General features: G+C 34.2%; 1 protein-coding gene across 1 annotated transcript in view; it reads right to left on the reverse strand.

The window, feature by feature from the left end:
* LOC111051520 (neuronal acetylcholine receptor subunit alpha-7-like) overlaps nt 1-26,976 on the reverse strand; it is a 271,196-nt gene that overhangs the window by 106,962 nt on the left and 137,258 nt on the right. Inside the window, exon 2 of the mRNA XM_039426189.1 lies at nt 12,095-12,231. Within this exon, the coding sequence (XP_039282123.1) occupies nt 12,095-12,190 (96 nt within the window). The 5' untranslated portion in view covers nt 12,191-12,231. The remainder of the gene's footprint in view (nt 1-12,094; nt 12,232-26,976) is intronic.

The raw sequence follows: 26,976 nt of genomic DNA on the forward strand, positions 1-26,976 counted from the left end.
TCCATTCTAGATCAGTATGTAGAAATGAAATATCAGCAAAATATCAGATTCAATGTTTATGGAGGAAACAGATGTTGAAGTTTCAGTTGAAAAATCAATTCATTGGCTTCAAAGCTTGAAAGATAAGCTTTGGTTTGAGAGATGGATCTACAGTACGGATGAAAAGCACCTATTCGAGAAGACAGAAGTAAAAATTATGGAAGAATAAGATCAAATGGAAAGAACAAATTTGAAAGTTTTGAAATAATAAAATTTTTCATCCTCTACGATATCATAGAGAAACAATAGCATAAGTAGATATCCCATGGTATAGGGTGTTTATATCGTAACTTTTTCTATTATCTCAAGCCGCTAGTTCATGTAATTCTTTCCCATACAGCTATGTGACGTTGGTAGTCTCTCATATTGTGCCGTTCATACAATCTCACCCGGCCAAAACAGTAAAAATCTACAATAATCGACAGTATTCGGCTTGAGATAACAGTGAAAGTTGCGACATAAACGCCCTTTACCATGGCATATCCATTCACGCTATTGTTTCTCTATGACGATATCTCACCACTCTTCCAAGAATAATAAGATATTCCCCACGATCATATCAATGGAACAATAATGAAAATTGAAAACTGCGCAATCTTGAAAGTCATTGATTTTATGATTATTTATCACTACTTTCACTCTCAAAGGCAAATTGAAAAATGAAAAAAGGTGACTTTTCTCTTAGGAGCCTGGAAACTAATTCTCAAAGCGATGGGAAATCAATGAGAGCAACACTTTAGCAGAGATTAACGTCTGGAAGAGTTGAAAGTGAAGCTGCAAAATGGCAGAAAGCAATCAGGTGTGAAAACACAATTAACTATTTAAGCTTGCTAGAATTTTCTATGTATCATGAACCCTTGTTGCTTTGTACTTTGAATACTCCCTCTGTATATTTCCACTCTAAAGCTTCTGAGGTTTTATTTCATCAGTAGATCAAAGGAGATCATGAAAAGTTGATGAAGTGAAGTTCACATTATAATGGTAGTGGAAAAAGATATGAGAAAAGCGTTTCCAATACCCTGCCTTTCCACTGTCTTCTATAGAGGTTGGCTGATACCAGTATATCTGACTAGCCGTCAAGCTCGCTTCGCTCGCCATATCGGTCTAGCTAGGGGGCTCCGCCCCCTGGACCCCCGACTGGATGATCCAAAAATGAGATCAGCGGGCTCGCTTCGCTCGCCTGCATTTTTCATTTCAGCATGCTTCATTCCATCAGAAAGTCAAAGTTCTGAGAAAACGCAGAAAAGCTGAGAAAAACGCTGATTTTGGGCGTATCTTTGTCGTTATTTCAAATTCCTCCTAACACAACATTATTACACCCCAGCTGAGGTTCTGTGGTAAATTTGAACATTTTCTGTTCATTATTGTTCTCGATAAAGCTGAGAAAGCGCAAAAAACGCAGATTTTGGGCGTATCTTTGACGTTATTTCAAATTCCTTCTAACAAAACATTACTACACCCCAGCTGAGCTTCTGTAGTAAATTTGAACATTTTCTGTTCATTTGTTCTCGATAAAGCTGAGAAAGCGCAAAAAACGCTGGAAAAACGCAGATTTTTGGCGTATCACTGACGTTATTTCAAATCCCTTCTAACACAACATTATTACACCCTAGCTTAGCTTTTGTACTGAATTTGAACAATCTCCGTTCATTTGTTCTCGATAAATCTGAGAAGAGGCAAAAAACAAAACGCTGGAAAAACGCAGATTTTGGGCGTATCTTTGGAAATTTTTCCAAATCCGTTGTTAGTGCGCCTCTAAAGGGCCAACTGAACATACCTACATAATTTGAACGGTTTCGGTCCGGTAGATTTTTAGTTCTGCGAGTGGGTGAGTGAGTGAGTGAGTGAGTCAGTCAGTGAGTGCCATTCCGCTTTTATATATATATATATATATATATATATATATATATATATATATATATATATATATAGATGTAATATCAACTGTTATTTTCTATGCAAAACAAGCAGGTGACCCGTGCTCTGCAAGGGCCAATTTGAAACACTTGACAAACTAAAAACTTGACGTACTGAAATCTCGTATAATCCCTATAATCATCATCGGTGAATTGTGAATCTATGAAATTTGAAGTTGATCAATCCAGTAGCAGTGGCGCCATTTCAACAAACTGCTAAGGGGGGCAAAAACCAAGAGTTATAAGGGGGGGAGGAATACCCCCAAAGGATAGAGGGTCCTGGATTTTTCCCCATAAATGTTACATTCGAAGATGTTTCAATATATGCTTTCTTTTCTCCAGTTTTATACAAATGTGATTGAAGTATCAATATAATACATTAGTAACAAACACATACATTATTAGTTATTAAATAATGAAATATTTATTAGAAATATTGGCCTACAGAGAGGCCCTAAAGTAGGAATACACTGGAACAGATTTCTTAAAAATCATGGAAACAGATAAATTTTTCTTTTACAATGACAATTTCATAGGGGATCATATTCTAATTGGAAAATAACTTTCAGTTAGAAAGCTAAAGAAACATTAAGCTGTTCCCATAATTCTCATCAACTCTGTATAATGTACATTTTTGATTGTCTGATTGTGCCCTCTTTTTTGCTTTCACTGTGACATCTTGCAACTTGTTATTCTCACGTTGAAATTTAAGCAATCACTTATTGTACACGATCAATATTTGTACCCATATATAAGCTATATTTAAGCTTCAACTATACCACAGAGAAATATATATTCTTTATTACTCCATACCCTTAGCCATACTTTCAAGGCAATTTTGCTACATTGTTGATACTGTGGAAGGAATTATACTACTGCTGTTCAAAAACAGTATTAAATCAGTATGTAATTCTCAGGATTCGTGTAGATAGACCCCCATGTGATTTTGACATGAAAGATTTTCAAATAGATATTCATGATATCAGGTTAAAGTAAAAACAAAATAAATCTGGTGTGGCGCACTCACATAATTATCTTTCCTTGCCGTTATGAAAATTGATGACTTGACGCTAGTGATCCCGCGCATCTCAAGTCTACTATTCAAAGATCTAAGCCAGCTGGTGACAGGACAATAACGCTGCAGACACATGAAGTCTGCTATCTCTCCATAGTGAATGATTTAATAGAATCAACACTTGACAACAGTTTTCAAATTGAATAATCTTATTTTCTCGAATTTCGAGCTCATTTTCAATTTTAGGTATAAATGTTACTGGAAATCAATTGTAGAGATTTTTAAGCTCAATCTTTTCCACTTGAATTGTTTTGTTCAATTTGTATCTGAAGCCTGATAATTGGGAATCTGGAATCAAACTTTGCATAGATGGTGCAGTGCTCCTGGAATTTTTAAAGATATGGGATTTGTGGCAGTTGATAGAGCTTATCTATGACTATTTTGGGTATGAATTTGATCAAAATCGTTGGAGCCGTTTTTGAGAAAATTGCGAAAAACCCTGTTTTTTACAACATTTCCGCCATTTCAGCCGCCATCTTGAATTGCATTTGATCGAAATTGTTCGTGTCGGATCCTTATATTGTAAGGACTTTAAGTTCCAAATTTCAAGTCATTCCGTTAGTTGTGAGATGAGATATCGTGTACACAGATACATACACACACACACACACACATACACACACACACACACACACACACACACACACACACACACACACACACACACACACACACACATACCCAAAAACTACTTTTTTGGACTCAGGAGACCTTGTAACGTGAAGAAATCTAGAAATTGGGGTACCTTATTTTTTTCGGAAAACAATACTTCCCTTACCTATGGTAATAGGGCAAGGAAAGTAAAAAGCGAGCGTGTGTAAAAGACTTTGTTTTTATTTCCGGTTTTCTAGCAACGAATTCGAATATGATAAAACCTATTCGTGTAGAGCGGGCGTTCGGTGCTATGCGGAGCCGAATTCGAACCGAATCACCGTTTCACACTTATCGGAGTTTGCCGAAAACGAAACGAACCGAACCGAACCGAATGAGTGTGGAACTAGCCTAATACTTCTAACTGTCTTTCATTGAACAAACCTAAATAGCATGACCTATTTCTGATATAAAGGTAGCAGACAGTCATCAGATCGAATCATGTACTGTTTAACAAATACAATGCTACAGTAGTATCAATGTACCTAGAATACATTCTAGGTAAATTGAGCAGTATGTATGAGCACTACACAGTCTATAGACATGAATGTGATTGATTGATTATGTTCCTTCTCTGAATCTCCTCTGAATGTCAACACTTACTCGACGTATTGCACCATCGGAATCATATTATCCTCTGACTGAGATCGTGTTTACTCTGATTTTGATCATAATATCCTCTTGAGGTCTTGTTTACTGTCGTTTTGATCATAATGTCCTCTTGGTATCTTGTTTACTGTCGTTTTGATCGTAATTTTCTCTCGACTGAGATATTGTGTACTCTGATATCGATGATGAAATGTTTGGTAAACCCCTGTCAGATACAATATTTCCTCAGCCGAAATTCAGGGACAAATATTGGGTTCACTTCTGAAGATCCAAGTGCACAATTGAACCAGGATATATTCCTTTGAGTTAGGCAATGGAACAGACAGAAATGATGTTGAACAAAGGGGTGTGACAGAATAGATCATTTCAGAAATGATCGGATATTTTCTAATATGGAAGAATTCAATTTCTTTATATAATTCTTCAAACAATTGACTTTCGGAGGAAACAATAAGGAGGACAACTCTCATCTTCAGGATATTTTTAATATTCTCTCCAAAGAATGGACATTGATATGTCCAAAGCTTCGCCAATTTATGTAGATGCATTACAATATTATCTTGTATAGAACTTGCAATTCCAAATTGCTTTTTTGCATTGTACAGTTCAATGATATTATTTTCTTAGTTCATGTTATGCAAATTTATCTAAAACTTTGCTGCATTGTAAGCTATTGTATAAGTGTATGAGCCAGTATTATTGTAATCTACATAAATAAAGTACTCAATCAATCAATCAATCATCAATCAATTAATGAATGGAAAAATCCTGGAAAAGTATTGAATATCCACAGCATGAATAAGAGAGTTGCGGAAAATCGGCATCATTGGAGGGAGCATGTCCAAACAATGTCAGCAGAGAGGATTCCATTGAAAATCTATCATTATCAGTCAGTAGTTAGGTTAAGGTTGGCAGACCTAGCAATAATGAGAAATTTACCAAAATTGTAGATTTATTTGGATACCGTACTTAGCTAGATGTGAGTCGGAACAGGATATAGCCTAATCTTTGTTTCTAGAAAGAGCAAGAAGAAATATTCGGAGAAGCTACAAGATAGGCTATTAATGATAGTGTAACAGCCGAAACTAGTATCTCAAATTGATTAGATAAATTAGTGGTTTTTACAATATCAATTCGTTTTCATTCAATTAGAGAAGCAGTTGGAAAGGGGTTGAAAGAGTTTTCACTTCTCTGTGACAAGAATTATAATCAGTTCTATAACTCAAGAATATAGCTCAAAAACTCTCAAAGCTAGAATAGCTCTATAGTGAGGTCCACGTTATAATGGAAGTATTTTGATTCGTTGGTGTTGCTATCCTTGTCTATCATTCTCGAAAGCAGATAGCGCTATCCTTTTACAGCTCCACGACGTTGCCAGATCTTTTTCTAACAATGCAGAAATTTGATCAATCAACAAAATTCAATCTTGATCATGAAAATATATTTCATAATCTTTGACAAATAACTTTTCTTGTCGAATGAAATATAATAGATTATTTCAAACAAGAATGAGAACAGTTGATATTGAGTCATATATATACCAGTATCATCTGTATTCTAGAGAAGTTAAAGAATCGGCAACGATGTTCTCTTATCTTTCTCCATCCCTTATAGAAGGGATATTGTCATTATATCGTGGACCTAATATTATAGAAAATCTCTTAAACTCAACAATGCTTTCAATAAACTTCAGCTCTGTGACAACAATAACAGACTCCTATACCTGAAAAAATACTAGACAGAGAATAAAATAGCTTCCCACTTCTCAATGAAGATTCTAGAACAGTGTTATCGAATCTTCATTTTCATAGCTGCTGGAAGGATAAATCAAGAAATACATGACAGAGAAAATTTAGCTTCCGAACTCTCAATACAGACTCTAAAACAATCCCCATTACCATAGCTGTTGGTCAGAAGATGAATAAAGAAAAAATGATTGACAGGCCAAGGCATCGATTGATGAAGACGGCCATTACAAATTTCTTGCAATCCTATTGCAATCCTACTTGCAATCCTACTGGAGAATCAGTGATGAATATTCTCAGAAAAGCTGAGTCAAATGTATGGGATAGTAGGATGAAGCTTCACGATTCTGTCGTTCTACCCGCTTTGATGTACGGCTCGGAAGTATGGGGGCTCCACAACCTTGAAGTATTAGAGAGGGCTCAATTACAATTCTTGAAAGAGCTATTCTTTTTGAGCCAATGCACGCCAAGTTGGGGAGTAAGTTTAGAGACAAATATAATCAAACTAAACTTTGATGTACTTTGTAGAGGCCTCCCTCTTCTTAGAAGAGTGCTGTCTATGCCTAACAATAGGTACCCTTCTATTTGTTTAAAGACACTGGCAAGCTTGGCAGCAGATGAGTCGACGGAGGCAGCTAATACATCGGATAACTGGTGGGTTCAGATAAAAATACACATAGCTTTGTCCGGGTATCAGTTGGAAATAGCGAATGAGTTTTCTCTTGATGGGATACTTTTTTACTCTCTGACAGGTATTTTGGAGGGGTATGCAGGAGTTCTATTTCTTGAAGATCAAAGATTAGTGTTGCATTCAGCAACCTGTCCCCTTTATAGAAAAATGAATCCTCTTTTAATTCTAGGAGAGCAGCTTAGGATGAATATACCATTTGCAAAAACTAGAATTCTAACCCAGCTGCGACTAGCATCAGATAAGGGACTAGAAACTGCCCTATTTGTAATTACGGGCAATTAGAAACTGTGGAACATTTTTTGTTGCGCTGTCCCATGTATGGAGGATGTAGAATTCAATTTCTGGATATATATTGTCGAAATGTAGTGAATAATGAGGACAGGTTAATGGTATTACTGTCGAATCTGACGGGGCAAAGAATAAACAGAGTTTTCATCTTTGTGGTTAAAGCATTAGAAATAAGACAAATGATATGTGATCTTGTTTGAGAGTGATCAGAAGCTATTTAATTCTCATAGGAAATTTTGTAACCTTAACCATCAAAATTGTGTAATATTGTTGTTTATTGTATATTGTTATGTAGAGAGCTTATTTTTTCACTATGTTTGTTGGCTCAACTCTATTTGTATGATTAATGTGAACAAATAAATTGATTATTATTATTATTTTTACAGACTCTAAAACAATCCTCATCACCATAGCTGTTGGTCAGAAGATAATGAAGAAAAAATTATTGTCAGGCCAGAGCATCGATTGATGAAGACGGCCATTACAAATTTCTCGCAATCCTATTGGCCAGTCAGTTCCCATATAAACTTCCTATTTAAAGTTTCATTAAAACTGTGAATACAGAACAGTTTCACACAAGTCATACACATGAATCAATTCCCACATAAAGTTTGTGAATAATAACTCAAAACTTGAAAATGTAGTATTCGATGCACAAGAAACCTTGCCTCAAATCAAGCGGTAAGAATGGAAACTTTGAAAATCTGTTCTGAAACTGAAAATCTCTGAAACGATCTGACAGAAGAAAATTCTTTGCGAAACGTTTCTCTTTACAAATAGAAGTTTTCCGCCTGCCTCTGTTGATGGAGGAAGATGAGGATGATTTTCCTCAAGGGAAAACTGGGAAAGATTCATTTTCTTATCCCAACTGAATACCACAGTATTTACATATTCGTGAACTGCAAAGGAATTCACCTTTACAGGACTCTGCAGAGTTTACTTTACTTGGTTTTAGTCCTGTTTAGAATTCGTAATTATTGTTCCATCATTGATATTCCTGTGCTCGATTAGCGGATTGTAAGTGATAACTTAGAGGGGAGATAGCATAATGCTCTATTTAGCAATATACGGTAGCCCGAGCTTCACAAAGGTCTAATAAAAATTTGACAAATTAAAAACTTGATCTACTGAAGTCTTGGAGAATTCAAACTAGGCTTCTTAGCATCATTGGTGAATTGAGAATCTATATGCAAGATTTCAAGTTGATCAGTCCAGTAGTTCAGAAGTGATAGGAAATCCGTTTATTTCCTATCCCGTAATGAAATCTTGAAGAATTTTAATAGGCCTTTAACCATTCTCGGTAAATAAAGAATCTATAATATGCAAAATTTCGAGTTAACCAGTCCAGTAGTTCAGACGTGATGATGCGTCATTCGTGTATTTCCTATTCCGTGCATGTATAAGCCGATTTATTTATTTATTTATTAGAACAGTCACAAACACGATATTTGGGAAGAGAAACAGGCAATTGCCCAAAACCTCTTCAATTCCTTGATTTTGGCACATAAATAGTCCAAAGTGAGGTTAAGTTTAAAATTTCTGTTTTCACCAAAGATTAACACTCAGAGAATACGTATTCGAGATATGACTGATGAATTTTGAATTTCGAAGGGTTGACAAGAGCCGGAAATAACACTAAACAATCCGAAAGTTTCAATTATATTGAAATAAACTTTAAAATTTTGAGCAGAAAAATTAAAACTACTATCACTGCATCTTTATACTGTATTATTATGGATAATTATGAAACATTGAATTGAAATAAACTTTTTCTTCTCACTTATGAAACTAAGACCCGATCATGATTGAAATATTTAACAGGCTTTTGTGCAAACGGATTTGTTATCAGCATCACTAAAAGAGAAATTTTTTTGATAAGAAGACTTCTCTGATTGGTTATCGTGACATTTCGAATTTAGATTTATCTAATCCGGATTTAGAAGTTGATTAAAAGTTTTGTTAACCGTTGAGCAACCGGGAGTATGGATCTGATTATGTGCTAAATGGTATATTATTGGGAAATATGACAGTGCGATCTGCTACTTAGTGCCGGTTGCACAAAAGCCAGCTAAATATTAACCGTTATTAACTTTACGAGAGCCAAACAGAGAAGGTCTTTTTGATAAGACGGCTTCTCTGATTGCACAATTGTAGATTGCACTGACAGCACTAATTAGCAGATCGCACTGTCATATTCCCCAATAATATACAATTTAGCATATAATCAAATCCATACTGCCGGTTGCTCAATAGTTTACAAAACTTCCAATCAACTTCTAAATCCTGATTAAATGAATTTAAATTTGAAATGTCACAAGAACCAATCAGAGAAACCTTCTTCTCAAGAAAATTCTCCCTTTTAGTGATGCTAATAACAGCAACTCTCAAATTCGTTTGCACAAAAGCCTGTTAAATATTTCAATCATTATTGTGTACCTCGAGAACCACCAACCAGAGAAGCCTACTCTTCTAATAGAAAATTCTCTGATTAGTTCTAATGGAGATCAATCATGATTAAAATTCAATAGGCTTTTCTGCAACTGGATCTAAATGTGATAAAGGGTCGCTTCCTCCAAAGTTGTTTCAACTATCATACCTTACAATCAATTGTATTTTTTCGTTTGGCTACTCTTGAATTTAAATCACTTTATCAATCACGTGATAATGACATCATAGCCAAGACAAGTTGTGAGTAAACAATTTCACAAGAGGGTCCTTGGATTCCTATTTTTATTTACCTACAATCAATGTGTGGTCGCATTAATTATAATGCGTTTTAATTGAGTCAGATGGTGGTTAAAACCAGAGTTTAAGATTAAATTTTTTGGAGAAAGAGACCCTGAGTGAGTTGCAAATGAATAATTAATAGAAACTAATGTTAATCATGAACTGACTTTATAATAGTGAGGTCCACGTTAAGGTACATACGGATTTACGAGCCGCGAACATGAGCAATTCACTTTTAATCAGCTGATGCCAGGCGTTTTATATCTGTATCTTACCGTTTCCGTAAAAATACAGACATAATCAGCTGATTAAGAGTGAATTGCTCATGTTCGCGGCGCGTATATCTGTACGCACCTTTATAATTGCAGTGGAGAAAGATAGCAGAACAACGTTGCCGAACCTCTCTGTCCAGTCAATGCCTTCTTGACGGTAGCTGATACAGGTCTATTGATGTAATATTAACTGGTCCTTCTCGTTTGAAATAATGAATCATATTTTATTAAGCAAGAAATTATATTGTTCCATAATGAATTTTCATAATCAAGATGAAATGTTTTGTTAATTGATTATCAATTCTACATTTTTAAAAGACGATCTGGCAACAGAGCAAAGTGAGAAAGAGATAGCGTTATCCGCTTTGTTGAATGATAGACAAGGATAGCAATACCATTGCTAATCAAACACTGCCATTATAACAAGATTTCACACGTGAAATTCTAACCCCATCTTGGACTTGGTCACCTATAAGTTTGGAAGAAAAATAGCACATGGACTTCCCTATTATTCTATCTACCAATGTTATAGAATGAGTGTCATTTTCAGGGCCGGTTTCCGAGCTCAGGATCTATGAGTTCGGGACTTACAGAGTCCAGGCCTAAAATAAGCTCTCGGGTCTAAATTGACTTTTTGAGTCACGATTTCATCTTCTAAACTCTGGAGTCTATCAAGTTCTCGACTAATTTGAGTCCAGGACTTTAACGCAGTAAACATGAGGGAAATTCACAATATTTTGCTGTTGTATTGTTGGCATTATAGCAAAACGGAAACAGCTGATTACAGCGGGACAATTCAAATGAGAATGCTCTAAAAGCTATTTTGTAAAAATACTTTTCGATTTCTTTGTAGGCTTATTCAAAGCAAAACCTTTGAAAGGTGAATGAATAAACATTTCATTTTACGTTATGCTATTATTGATCATTGATCCTAACCATTGATTTTGGAATAAACATTTTATTAGGCTATTGAGTTTGAAAACTCACTTATTTTGAAAAAAAAACTGGAATAATAATTTATAATTGTTATTATTATGTTGGATACGACATTGATTAATAACATTAAGATTGGAATATAAATTCCAACGCAATCCTTGTATTATTTTGCTTGAACATTTTTAGGTTATGATACAGTCGTGAAATGAGGTTAGTTTTTTACACATAATTCTGATACAATTTTATCCCAAATGAACTTGCAAACTATAAATTATGAATTTAGATGGACTAATCCAAATAATTTAGGTATTGCTTGACATCTATTTGGCTTTTTATCTACTCCAAGACAATAACTGAATTGTGTTTGCTCAGTTGAGTCTAGAGCTTGAATTTAAATCATGTCGAGGGTTTGAAATCATGCTGTTTTAAGTCGTAATTTGAAATAATGCAATCCTTGTATTATTTTGCTTGAACATTTTTAGATTATGTTACAGTCGTGAAATGAGGTTAGTTTTTTACACATAATTCTGATACAATTTTATCCCAAATGAACTTGCAAACTATAAATTATGAATTTAGGTGGACTAATCCAAATAATTTAGGTACTGCTTGACATCTATTTGGCTTTTTATCTACTCCAAGACAATAACTGAATTGTGTTTGCTCACTTAAGTCTAGAACTTGAATTTGAATCCTGTCGAGGGTTTGAAATCACGCTGTTTTAAGTCCGGGACTTAACGATTTTTGATAAATCCTTGACTCGGAAAGAGGTGAGAATCTAATTCAAGTTCAGGACTTATAAGCCCTCCACTCAGAAAGCGAAATTATAAACTCCAGGGTCTAACATGATCTCTAAACTCCAGAGTCTATCAACAAGTCCTCAACTACGTTAACGCTCTGACTCGGAAAGTCAATTTTATGAATCCAGAGTTTAAAACCAGTTAAAGTCCAGAACTTAGCTAAATCCCGAGCTCGGAAGCTGGCCCTTATTGTAATATTGTAAAACGTGTTCCTCATCATAGAAAAAATTCAGAAGAACGGAAAAAACTCATCTGATTGAAGAGGAAGAGAACGCTATTCAGGAAAACATGCAAGGAGAGAAATGGAGTATCGAATTGCCAACATAGCTTAGTACACATACTTACCACATCGATAATATGATGAAGAGAAATTCCAAAGACCACTTTGAGAGGTTCGGAAAAATTCTCGGCCGGTCTGACAGATGGGTCGTAAGCGGCCATCAGATGCTGAGTCAGCCTATATTCGGGTTCATCATACTCCACTGCAACATAAGAGACACACACGTCAGATATCTTCCTCTCCTTCTATCCTCCCTGACTCACAATATCTCTATTTCACTTTACAGACACACCATTAAAAAAACATCTTACACTCAGATGTTTTCTATCTCACTCTATGCTTCTACACCTAAGCCTTATCTAACTCACTCTACGAACGACAAATGTCTTTCTCTCCCTCTATCCATCCTTACTCTAGCTATCTCCATCTCACTCCCTACAAACACACCATTAAAAAACGTCTTACACTCAGATATCTTCTATCTCACTCTATGCTTCCTCACCCAATTCATCTCTATCTCACTCTACTTACGACAGATGTATTCTTCTCCTTCTATCAACCCATACTCTAGCTATCTCCATCTCATTAACCCGGTCGTGTGTTGATGGGAAGGATATTTTATATCCTTCTTGGAAAATCGACAATTATTTGTTGAAACAACGCCGATTTATGGAGTTGAATTACATTATTATATTATTGTTACTCTAATTGCATTCTGCTCATTGATCAATTATTTATACTTTGTAAAATTCGTTGAATAACAAGCATTATCGTCATTTAATGTAAATTAGTGTATAAGCCAGTAAATATTGTAACATACATAAATAAAGAAATCTAATCTCGTAATCTAATCTCATTCTCTACAAATACACCATAAAAAAAAACGTCTCACACTCAGATGTCTTCTATCTCACTTTATCTTTTCTCAACCCTATTATTTATATCTCACTCTCTACAAATACACTATGGTAAGGTCCACGTTATGATAGCAGTGTTTGATTAGCAATGGTATTGCTATCCTTGACTATCATTCAACAAAGCGGATAGCACTATCTCTTTCTCGCTTTGTTCTGCTGTCAGATCGTCTTTCAACAATGTAGAATTGATCATTTATTATCAAAATATTTCATCTTAATTATGAAAATTCATTATGAAATTATTGAAAATGTAATTGATTATTTTAAACGAGAATCAACCGTTAATATTACATCAATAAACCTGTATCAGCTACAGTCTATAGAAGGCATTGACAAGACATAGGTTCGGCAAAGTTATTTTCCTATGATTCTCCACGTCATTATAACGTGGACCTCACTATACTTGAAAAAACGTCTCACCGTCAGATGACATCTATCTCATTCTATCCCTCCTTACTCTTGCTATCTCTGTCTCAATAATTGACAAAAACATCTCACCATCAGATGTCTTCTATCTCGTTTTATCCTTCCTCACTCTCGTTACCATATCTCTACCTCACTCTATGAACATATAACTAGAAATACGTCTCACCAACAGATGTCTTCCCTCTCATTCTATTCTTCCTCACTCTCACTATCTCTTACTCACTCTCTACAAACACACGAGTGAAAAACTCACCGTCAGATGACATCTGTCTCATTCTATCCCTCCTTACTCTCCTTACTATATCTCTATCTCACTCTACGATCATATTACTAAAAATATGTCTCACCAACAGATGTTTTCCTCTCATCTCATTTCATCCTTCCTCACCAACATTATGTCTATCTCACTCTCAACGAACACACCACTAAAAAGATGTCTTACTATCTATCGGCTGTCTCCGGTCATAATCCTGAAATTCATCCTTCCCAAATCCTTTTCCTATTCGCCGAACACAAATCCACAAGAGTACTCTCGATCCTTAAGGTGCGTACAGATATACGCGCCGCGAACATGAGCAATTCACTTTTAATCAGCTGATGCCAAGCTTTTCATATCTGTATCTTACCATTTCTGTAAAAATACAGATATAGTCGGCAAATTGAAAGTGAATTGCTCATGTTCGCGGCGCGTATATCTCTACGCACCTTTATAGATACCATAACGTTTTGGGAAATGTATATAGAGAAAATTAAAGTGTGAAATTAATTCAGGAATTAATTTTAATTCGGTTGTTTGATTTTCATACAACTTTAGCTTTAGTAATCACATCATGGCATTCTACAAACTAGGACAAAAATCAACGATTGTAGCTTGTATGTTTCTTGTGGTTTTAGCGTTCATGTAGATTGGATATTTGCAATGTTGCTCGTTTCCTTGGTGATATGATCTTGATAGAAAAATTGTGTCTCCCATCTAATTTCAAAACCAATTTGCTTGGTTGCATCTTCCTTTTAGTGAACAATATTATTATTTAAATCGAAACCATTGTGGAACAGGTTTAATTTTAGAAGATCATGGCACTTTACTTGCTCCAGCCTTATTCCCTATTTCAAGATTGAAATTCTGGATTGAACTAGTGGATGAATATTCTGATATTCAGTTGTATAGATTGATTGATACGATATTAATTGATTGATGAATTAAAACTGCGTTTAATTAACTTTACAACAACTACAAGATTTAGCCCATTTCGGATTATGTGTAACCTTATCTAACTTTGAGATAGGAATAGCACAAGGTTACCTCATTTTTCTCTGCCTATCATTTTGATGATGTACTGAAGTCGGGTTTACACCAAAGTTAATAACTGAATCCTTATAGATTCTATTAGTTTGAACATAACTTATCATACACATGGTGAACATATGTGTTTGTCAAGTTCCGTTCAATCTAATGGTATCTATATGGATTTAGTTATTAACATTTTGTTGATAACTTTGGTGTAGGCTGAGCCCAGCTTATTATACATCTTCGAAATGATAGGAAGAGGAAAATAAGGTAACATTGTGCTATTCCGCTCCCTAACTTGGATAAGGTTACACATAGTCCGAAATAGGTTGAGTCTTGTGTTCATATAGTTGTCCACTTCACAAAATTTTCAGTCCTTAATCATTTTCACAACATGAATTTTCAAATTTAGATGCTTCAAAATCAAACATGGAAGAAATATTTCACATTATTATTACTAAAAAAGGAAGTATTCACATTCTGAAGAAATAATTTTGTAGGACCAAAAACAAACTTCAAATTCTAAATTTATAAGTTAATAAATATCTGATATATAGTTGATTTATAGTTGAAATAATATTATTCCATAGTACCCTTTCGTTTGAAAGAACTTTTTCATATAAAAACATAATAGAAAATACGTTAATAAGTTATTAGAATACTTAATCCAATCAACTTAATCTCTTCAGAGTTTCCAATTGAAAGGCGAATCAGTGAATGAATTATTGATATCCCTCGAGTAAGAAGTACCTTACTTCCTGTGCTAATTACCGGTAATTATTAACGTCGAACTTCCGGTTCCTATTTGTTCCTTCAATAATTGTGAGAAATCTCAATTTTCTCTCTCAATCTTCAAATTATTCTTTCTCTATCCATTTATACAATAAGTACATCATCAAAATAATAGGGAGTGGAAAAATAAGATAACCTTGTGCTATTTCTCTCCCAAATTTAGATAGGGTCACACTAGTCCAAAACAGGTTAAGTCTTGTAGTTCTTCACTTCACAAAATATATCACATGAATAAATAATATCCTTATCTTTTGTCTCTTTGGTCAATTGATTCGTACTGTTGAAATGAGATAATATAGTTTTCTGGTCACATGAGGAGAGAGCTAGAGCTGACATAGTACTGAGTTAGATAGACCGAAGAACCTCAATCAACTTCAATCTGTAATATTACATTTTTCTTCTCACATTGGAATCGAATCTTCAATTCGAGACCTATGGAACTTTATAGTAAATGTCAGAGTTATCAATAGACGGACAAACTTTTTGACGGAGAATTTATTATCGTAAATGTTTGTTGCATTGTTCCATGGTGTCACCGAGGCAGGGTTAACAAATTACTAAATAAATCGTTTATTTAAATCGATATATATATAAAATTTAAAATAACATTTTAAAATAAAGTTTTATTGAGAACAGATGTAGAATGTGAATTCTAAACTTGTAAATTATAATTTTGTGGTGACGTGGCTGTAGCGTGGACAATGAATTTTTGAGGTCTCTCTGTTCTGGCTTGTAGTTTTTCCTGTTCTTTCTTCTTCTGAAAAACATGGCTGGCTGTTGTGTTGTAATTTTGTGCTCTGATTATTGTCTGTTTAAGTGAATTTATTAATGTTTTAATTGAGTTTTAAACAGTTTATAGTGTTCTATCTTGTGGATAATTTGTTTTTCTGTATCTAAGCCAATAGCCACTGTGTTTCAACTGTAAACTAGATAAGTATTTTAGTTCGTAGTTACTTGAAATAATTAGTCTTAAGATATTTTCTCTTTCTGTATTTTGTGTATTTTCATCTGAAGATTATAAGTTAATTTGCTCTGAAAACTGGATTTCTCATTCATAGGCAATAGATCCATTCACAGTTTATCAAGAATCTATTTTATTGGAGCCGACAACTATTCTTAGGTTGATAGGTGTTAAATGCTATTCCAACCGTTTAAGGAAAAATTGGTAGCACGGCAAATGTTACCCCTGTGGTGGGACCGAATTACAAAATAAATATGTCCCAAATGGTACACTATGAAATCCCTGGTTATAAAAATTATTAGTAGGATAGATATCTTGATAGGTTATGAATGATATACTGCTGAGTGGGAAATCGGTTCAAGAGAGATCAAGTCCTAATGAATATTATCTGTGCAGACTAGCAAAATGGCATACAATATGAAAAATATTAAAATTGATGATGAATTAATAGCTGCCTTAACACAACTGTTTGATAAGCAAGATGCTAAGTTAGACCAAATGTTTGAAAATCAAAATGCTATGTTTAATGCTAGGTTTGATGAGATGAAGCAAGAATTTGCTAGCATAAGACTAGAGCAGGTTAGTATAAACCTTCTATTGAAAAATGCAAATGAAACAGTGAAAGATAATCATGAAGATGAAAACAAATTGAAGCAGGATGATAGTAGTGTTAAGTTACAAGATCAACTCATTCAAGTTTCTGACAATGTAGGCCTAGTTACTGTTGTTGAAAGGGTCAACCATAGTGAAAGTGTAGAATTGAGTAAAGAAGTAGGTAGGGAGTTGTCTTCACTGAAAGTCAACTATGATGAAAGTAATATTGCTACATTGAAGGTTAGGAAAACTATGAACAAAGTGAATATTTACATGAGACAGGTTTCTATGGAGGTTAGGAATAATGTAAACAAAATGAATCTTGCTTTGAGTCAAGTTGATGAGTTCAACTTTCAACTGAGAATTGAAAAGGTGTATGCAATGCATTCTCAAGTGAACATGACTAACTTTTGTAGGCAAAACAGCCTTTTTGAAACAAATGAACCCATGAATAATAAAATCATGTTCTTAAAGAAAACAAAACGCAAAGTTTCCATTGATGTATTAGTATTCAAAGGTTGTTTCAAGTTGCTTATTTACAAGATGATGACTGTGAGTCACATGATGAAAGGGTATTCCCCAACACACAATGATTAGGAATCCTGTGTCATGCCGGGATTCAGAATAGCAATGACCGTAAATACTACGTATGGTAAGAGTCCATAATTGTATCTTTTTTCTTTCCTATAGCCTATTTTTCTTGGCCCTTAATCTTTTCAATTTTCGATTCTTTCCTGTCTTTGTGTAATATTCAGTAAATTTCTTCTATGATACATATCTTAACCAATCTTGTCCATAGTCATTTAAATTTGTATTTTTTCTGAAATAATATTAGAAGTTGAAATAGTAGCTTATTTTCCTAATCTTTAATTTGTTGATAAAACTTAACTTTTCTAAAATCTATCCATTGTTGTGTAAATAATTGTTTGCTTGCGGTATATTTTTTCATCATGTATTACATATTTTAATCATGTCTATTTTTTTCAGGTATCATATTAGGTAATTAGGTTTTTCAGAGCAATTATGTCCCATGTTCTCATCTTTCATTGCATATTGTGCCATAAGCCATATGTAATTAGGTTATAGTTTTCTTCTGGGCTTTTAACCCATTTTGCATTTTATTTTTTCTTTGCTGTCCAATACTTTGGATTTTTGGTAGACAAGTAGGTGTGATTTTTTTAGAGGTGTGGGCATGAACCACATACGGCTGGACTCGATTATCTGACCTACTTGTTTGCGATATAAAAACCTTATGACTGCAACAACAAATGTTTGTAAAACCTTTTGCATACTTTTGTTTTTGTGGTCCGATACTAGAGTCTGCTATCACATTGCCTTACAGACATCTAGGAACTTTCCACCCAGTCACAATAGTCAACATATTTTTTTTCCTTCACCAGTTGTTTTTGTGGGAGTGATAGCTCACAATTATAACAAATTAGAGTCATACTTGGAATTTACAAAATTCCATAGTAGTATATTTTATTAAATATACTTCCTCATGAAAGTTCAGTACTGACATGTAGGATAGGCTCTAATTAATCTTTCTCTTCTTTGTATTGTTTTAGGGAATTTATTTACCCAGTTTTCTTTTTCTCTTGTTTGTATTTTTTAGGGAACTTATTTACCCAGTATTTCATCTTGATCATCTTTGTATCATAATCTTGAAATGTTTATACTTATTATACAGTCTTTAAATTTTAAATTATTTTAAAAAATAATTGGTTTAATTTAAAACGTTGTGTTATATTATCAATTGAAATGAGTTAAAGGCTAAAATTTTTCTAAAGTGTTTTGTAATTGATATTTTTTTTCAAATTTTAAAACTGTTTGTTCTATAAATTTTGATATGATTGATTATCGTTTGAAATGGATGCTGGAGTGTATGTAGAATTTTTAGTGGGGTTTGTTGATTAGAATTTTGCTGGTATGTGATTGTTTTTTTTTTGAGATGGAAACCCATTATTGCCTAAAGAAGGAATAACAGAGGTTATGACTTAGAGAGGCAGTAATGAGATAATATTTTTTGTGTTGATTAATATGTTGATTGCCATAGATGCAAAATAATGATTAATAATGTTGATTGCCATAGATGCAAAATGATTATTACTTATGAATATTGTTTGCCTTTGAAGCAAAATATTATTGATGTTTTGAATGGTTTCTTGTTTAATGATTGATAGTAAAGTTTTGTCATGAAATGTAGTTTGTGTTTAGAACATTGAAGAGTCGAAATAAACTATAGTATCCAACAAACGATGATTAACAATATTAAATAATTTGTTTTTATACAATTTTTGAACAAAATTAAAACTAAATAATTTTGAAACCCTGAATGATAAATCATAAATGTGAAATGAACTTGCTATAAATGAGATGTTATACTAAATGATAATGAAATGCAGATATATTATGAAATGATTGTGAATAGAAGACCAATTGTCTGAAATTATTGATATAATGTATTGAAATTAAATTTTGTTGTGATGATGTATGTTTTTTACAATGTTGATAATGATACAGGGTGTTATGAAATTATATTTCTATTTTGAAGAATGGATTAAAATTTGATATTTGAACAGTGAATAGATGAAAATGAATGATTTTTTTTAAATTTATCATTGATATGTCCATATTTCACAATTTATGTATTGCTGACTGTATAATAAGATGTTAACAAATTTCAATTTCATAGATACTTAAAATAATTTTTATGTGTATTAGATTGTATGGATAGCCTAATCAAGTTTTTCTTCTTAGTTTATAAGCATTTTAAGACAACAGCTACAGCACAGACATTAACATTGAAATAGTTATCATGTGAATCTCGAAATCAGTAACAAGTGAACGCCATGAAGAGTGTTAAGAACATTTGGGTGATTTTCAAACTAGTGTGACATAACTACGCCAATATCTACGCTGCGGCCTACACCAATAAATACGCCAATGTCAACACCAATAGCTACGCCAATGCCTGCGCCTGTGCTGATGCCAACGCCAATATCTAGGTCAATGCCTGCGCCAATGCCAAAATCTGCGCCAATGCTGCACCAATGCCAATAGCTACGCCAATGCCTGCGCCAATGCTGATGCCAACAACAAAAATCAAAGCCAATATCTGCGCCAATGCTGATGCCAAAATCTGCGCCAATGCTGATGCCAACACCAAAATCAACGCCGATGCCTGTGCCAATGCCAATAGCTACGCCAATGCCAAAATCTGCGCCAATGCTAATGCCAATGCCTGCGCCAATGCCAATGCCTGCGCCAATGCCAATATCAACGCCGATGCCAAAGCCGACACCAAAGCATACGCAAATAGCAATGCCAATGCTTATTGCTGACTCTGTATCTCAAACTTCAACACTACTGCATTACCTGGAGGTAATTGCCATCCATGTTCACATTCACAACTTTGAATTCAGAAGAACAGTCACAGTATCATGAAAGAATTGATTCAAAAAATCCTCTCCTAAATTATTCCTGTATGCAGAAATCTAAACCTTGAAAGCTGAAAATATCAAAAAACCAAACCTTACCTAAATTAATCCTCACCTAAATTAATCCTGTATGCAGCGTCTATCTCTTTTCCAAAAAACGAATTACATTGTCATTTCAAGCCTGAAATGTACATTGTATAATTACAAATATGATACAAAATTTATGTGACTCTGTATTGAATTTGGAATGCAGCTGTCTACTACAAACATGAAGCAATGCTAACTGAGATGTCACCTGTATTGAGTTTGGTATGCAGCAGTCGACTACAAGTATCAGCCCAACACTACGTGCATCCAGATCAGCCCAACACTTAACGTCATCACATTGGAGTCACACTTAACTGAAAATCATACTGAGTGCCTTAACGGACTGTTTTCCAAAATGTGCATCAATAAAATCAACCGCGTCAATAGTGAAAGAAATGAACATTTTTTGATTTATTGAAATTTTATGTGAAAATTAAATGTAACAATTCATCAATTCATTTAAAAAATAAATAATAATAATAATTTTTTATTCAACATACTAAATTTTTTTTATGCAATAAAAATTAAATTTTCTATCTATTAAATTTATGTGCAATTTCAAAAAACTATTCTTTACATATTAAACTTTCTGTTGAGATATTTTTCTTTAAATTATAAAGCTAAATCAAAAGTAATATTGATATTCTATATTTTGAGATATTGTTTGGAAACATATAACAAACGCTATTGATGAATTTTTATAATAATTTTCAATATTTTTGGATGACATGTATTGTTTTTTCTAGAAAAAATTGTTACTGTTCTCGAATTTAAATTTCAACAATTTTCATTAGGGTCAATGTAAATTTTTTCTTTAAATTTTCAAACAGTAAAATTTTTTTATGTCAAGAGGGGGTATTTGTAATATTACATTTTTCTTCTCACATTGGAATCGAATCTTCAATTCGAGACCTATGGAACTTTATAGTAAATGTCAGAGTTATCAATAGACGGACAAACTTTTTGACGGAGAATTTATTATCGTAAATGTTTGTTGCATTGTTCCATGGTGTCACCGAGGCAGGGTTAACAAATTACTAAATAAATCGTTTATTTAAATCGATATATATATAAAAATTTAAAATAACATTTTAAAATAAAGTTTTATTGAGAACAGATGTAGAATGTGAATTCTAAACTTGTAAATTATAATTTTGTGGTGACGTGGCTGTAGCGTGGACAATGAATTTTTGAGGTCTCTCTGTTCTGGCTTGTAGTTTTTCCTGTTCTTTCTTCTTCTGAAAAACATGGCTGGCTGTTGTGTGTGTAATTTTGTGCTCTGAATTATTGTCTGTTTAAGTGAATTTATTAATGTTTTAAATTGAGTTTTAAACAGTTTATAGTGTTCTATCTTGTGGATAATTTGTTTTTCTGTATCTAAGCCAATAGCCACTGTGTTTCAACTGTAAACTAGATAAGTATTTTAGTTCGTAGTTACTTGAAATAATTAGTCTTAAGATATTTTCTCTTTCTGTATTTTGTGTATTTTCATCTGAAGATTATAAGTTAATTTGCTCTGAAAACTGGATTTCTCATTCATAGGCAATAGATCCATTCACAGTTTATCAAGAATCTATTTTATTGGAGCCGACAACTATTCTTAGGTTGATAGGTGTTAAATGCTATTCCAACCGTTTAAGGAAAAATAGGTAGCACGGCAAATCATAGCTTGGAAGTAAATAAGTCAATCAATCAATTATAATTTCCAATCTTAGCTTGAAAGTCAATTAATCGATCAATCAATTATATATCAACTCTCTCAGCAAAGATCTACTTTTCCGATTGATTTATATATGATTGTAAACGACATCTTCCTATTTCCTAGATCAAGATAAAGACATTTTCCCGTTACTTGAAGCAGCAATCTCGTTTGGACAACAATTATTTGTTCTCTTTCAAACAACAAGAACAAAAATATTATTTGTTCTCTTCCTGGATGCCTGGAACAAATTCTTTAAAGTCTACTGCGATTCACGTTGTTGGTTTATCTTTATAGTTCCATTCAATCAATTACAAGCGTTATAGTCGCGGTTGATGACAAGTCGTAGTTTGAAAAGTATATCTTCAATTTTATTGCTTCAATAGAGTGGAAGATTAGATTTCAAGTCGCTAAACTCGATTTTGTTACAATTTTACCACCATATTATTTCAGTTTAATCCACTTAATCTCTTTCCATTGTTCCATTCTGAGTATACAATATAGATTCCTAGTAAACTAAAAGCTTAAGCATTGAACAGTGGCATTTTTCATAGTATGTGTGTCAATTAAATGCATATTATCGTGGCACGGAGCTACGCTCGTTATTTTTATTTATTGATAAACAGAACACAATTCTCTAAAATGATCGTGTTTATATTTCACAGCTGGCTATATGTCATCTTATGAATTTCGGGGATGCAATATTTTGATTTTTCACATACTCACATTTTTAATATCCACAGCTGTTTCAGCCAAGGATGAAGTATCCTTTTAATGTCGTTCAGCGAACTTTCTCAAGGATGAGACCTACTGCGATCGAATCTTCATATCATAAACCTACTATGTTCCAAGTTTCGTGAAAATCGTTAGAGCCGTTTTCGAGATCCGTTAAACATGGATAACCAGATATAGAAATAGCCAGATATGAAAATAACCAGATATAAAAATAACCAGATATAAAAATAACCAGGTATAAAAATAACCAGGTATATGAATACAGAAATTGCTCGCTTAATATAATAGGATTATCCCCTCCTAATGAACTACTCTGAATTCTTACTCTACAATGAGGTCCACATTATAATGGCAGTGTTTGATTAGCAATGGTATTGCTATCCTTGTCTATCATTCAACAAAGCGGATAGCACTATATCTTTCTCGCTTTGCTCTGTTGCTAGATCGTCTTTGACCAATGGGAATTAATAATTAATTAACAAAATATTTCCTCTAAATTATGAAAACTCATTATTAAATTATTGAAGAATATAATTTCCCCACTTAATAAGATATAATCGATTATTTTAAACTAAAATGAACAGTTAATATTACATCAATAAACCTGTATTAGCTACCGTACCGTCTATAGGAGAAAGAAGATCGGCAACATTGTTTTCCTATCTTTCTACACGGCCATTGAAACGTGGACCTCACTGTAGTAAACTAAGAGCTCCTACATTGAGCAGTCGAATTTATAGTATGTATGAAGCCCTACGATTGGTCTTTGACTGTTGGCCAATGGAGGTTGAGCTCTACTGTGATTGGCCGAGACTAGACACGCCCAAGAATTCCAATGACAGGAGAACTCATTCTTCATTGGTCAACAGCTGATGACCAATCGTTGAGCTTCACCCAGGCTACTGTATTTATATTCTGCTGCTCAATATTGAAGCTTCCAGTTTACTAGAGATTGATAATGAACAGATTAGTGTACATGTTGATTTATTCGAAATTGTACTAATTATGATGTATTATGGATGGATGATGTATGTCTCATTATGATGTATGTCCCAATATTATCATATACTATTGAACGAGCAATTTCTGTATATATTTTTATATCTGGTTATCTGGCTATTTATATGGTTATCTATATTTATAATCTTCATCTCCACAGTACTAAAACGTCAATAATGGGATAGCACAAACTGTCCCAATCTGAATAGAAGAGTAGGTTTCCAACGTGGATCATCCTTCACATAAAAAAAGATTATCGGAGAATTCAACTGCACGGAGAATAGCTGTTCGGAGAATTTCCAGACGACTCCTGATTCATTCGGGCAATTTATCCCTGGCAAATTATATTTAGACTGGAAAATCGACAAAGATTAATGAGCGAACTCATCTTAATTAGATCTGGGATCTGGATGCTTATTGGTTGGCGGTGGTTGAATGGCTGCAAGAAAGGCTTCTTCGCGAACTCGCTCAAAAATACCAACGCCGTCCTAATAATAATAAACGAGCCACTCAACTCGATAGCAGAGATTAATTACGAGATGAGTTATCACTTTCGAATTATTAATTGAATGTGACGCTTCAAATGCTAATATTCGAGGGTTTAATTTGACACAGTACTCATTGAACATGTAATTCATTATTTATCCAAATGTTAATATGTATGATTTGAGTTGAAAGAGCATGAAAACTTCGATATGCAAGAAGAAATCTTGTTTGAATTAACAAAATCACTGAACAAGTTTAATATTCATCTCAAATGCTAAAATGAATAATTTGAGTATTTGATTCACCACAATATAAAAACTTCTATATTGTAGGAAGAATCTTGTTTTAATTGAGTAACTATTTATCTCAAATGCTGATATGTATGATTTCGGTTGACAGAGCACAAAAACTTCCATCGTATACTATTAAACGAGCAACTTCTGTTCATATGTTTAGATGTTTAGATGTTTAGATGATTAGATGTTTGGATGTTGAGATGTTTAGATGTTTATATGTTTGTATTTCACCGGAACTCGAAAACGGCTCTAACGATTCTCATGAAATTCAGAACATAGTAGGTTTATAATAAAAAGATTCGATTGCACTAGATCTCATCCTTGGGAAAACTCGCTGAAGGAAATTAAAAGGATAATTATTATTCAACCCTGAAAAAACATCTGATAATAATTATTTCGTCGTCTGTTGAAGATTGAAGTGAGTGAGCCAGTTCATGTGTCAAAATTATGACTCACCTGTTAAACTTTTGTAATCATTCAATCAGGTACTTAGTGCCGGTTGCAAAAAAGCCGGGTTATTTTCAATCCTGATTAATTCCAGTAGATCCATCTTTTTGAAATGGTCTTCTCTGATTTGGCTCACGTGAAGTCAATCAGGTTTAAAATTGACCCGGCTTTTGATTAACTGGGCCTTCCTGAGGGAAATTTTTGCATTCCTCTGGGAATTAATTTCAATTCACTGTTATTGGATGGAACATTTCTAAATGAATGTTATTATAATTTCTTCTTTCTTAATAAATTTTTTATGCTTTTGTACTCCAGAGCGAAGATCGGTCCCCGATATTATGGTATAAATCTTGTTTGAATTGAGAGTCAATTCGACATGGTAATAATTGAACAAGTAGTAGTTTATCCCAAATGCTGACATTCATGATTTCTGATTGAGTATTCGAGTCACCACAGCATGAAAACCTCCATTTGGTAGAAAAAATCCAGTTTGAATTAAGTAATATTAATATCGGGGCACCGAGCTTCGCTCGTAATTTATTTATTGCCTTTTGATAAACCGAACACAATAATTCTTTAAAATGATTGGGGAAGTACTAACAGGCACAGCCCAAAACTGTTTTTTCCCGAATTTTGATTTATACACTATAGATAATGGTCCAAAAAGTAGGTTATGTTCCATTCACTTGAATTCAGGTTCAATTTTCTGTTCAAACATTTGAAAACAAAAAATTATAATTTAGATTATACACAAACCAAATTGAATAACAAAAGTAGCTTACATTTAAGAGTTCAGACCGGTTTTTTTTGCGCAATCCGCGAGAAATAAGGAAAAAATTTTGCGCAAATCCCCCTCCCCCTCCCCCCTCCCCCTCTGCGCATGCGCAAACTCCCCCCTCTCCTCCCCCTTTCCTCCCCCCTCTCCTCCCCCTTTCCTCCCCCCTCTCCTCCCCCTTTCCTCCCCCCTCTCCTCCCCCTTTCCTCCCCCCTCTCCTCCCCCTTTCCTCCCCCCTCTCCTCCCCCTTTCCTCCCCCCTCTCCTCCCCCTTTCCTCCCCCCTCTCCTCCCCCTTTCCTCCCCCCTCTCCTCCCCCTTTCCTCCCCCCTCTCCTCCCCCTTTCCTCCCCCCTCTCCTCCCCCTTTCCTCCCCCCTCTCCTCCCCCTTTCCTCCCCTCTCCTTCTCCCTCTCCCTCACCCCTCTCCCAGTGAGGACGAGGGGGAGGAAGAGAGACAGTGAGGGAAAAAATAATTTCCCTTTTTCCCTTTTCTACTGACAGATTAAAGTGAATCCATCTTTCTACTGTCAAATTAAAGTGAATCCATATTTCTACTGTCAAATTAAAGTGAATCCGGTTTGCTTTCCACCCGACAGTTAAGAAAAATTTCACAAATTTTCTATGTGCTGTACAAACCTGCAGGCGTTGCTTTTTTAAGTGTGCTCTCCGAGAATATCTATAGTAAATTTAGTACGAACAAGCATTCCAAAAATGGCTATAGATATTCTCAGACCTATATCACTTGGGGTATCAACATCATCAATATCGGTGCAGTTCTCTTAGGAAAATTCGATTTCCACTGACATTAAGTTCCCACGAGCGTGAAAGAAAACTTTTAAGTTTATGCTTGTTTAAGACTAGAGAATACTCATTGGGCAAGTTGATAACCTCTTTAAAGTCTCCTTCACTATCAATATCAATTATGTGTATGCAAATTTCACCACTATCAGGAAATGTGACATTGGTTACAGTAAACCAATCGTAAGCCAAATGGTCAAAACCCCAA

This window comes from Nilaparvata lugens, chromosome 4, assembly GCF_014356525.2.
Source record: "Nilaparvata lugens isolate BPH chromosome 4, ASM1435652v1, whole genome shotgun sequence".
Taxonomy (NCBI): Eukaryota; Metazoa; Arthropoda; class Insecta; order Hemiptera; family Delphacidae; genus Nilaparvata; species Nilaparvata lugens.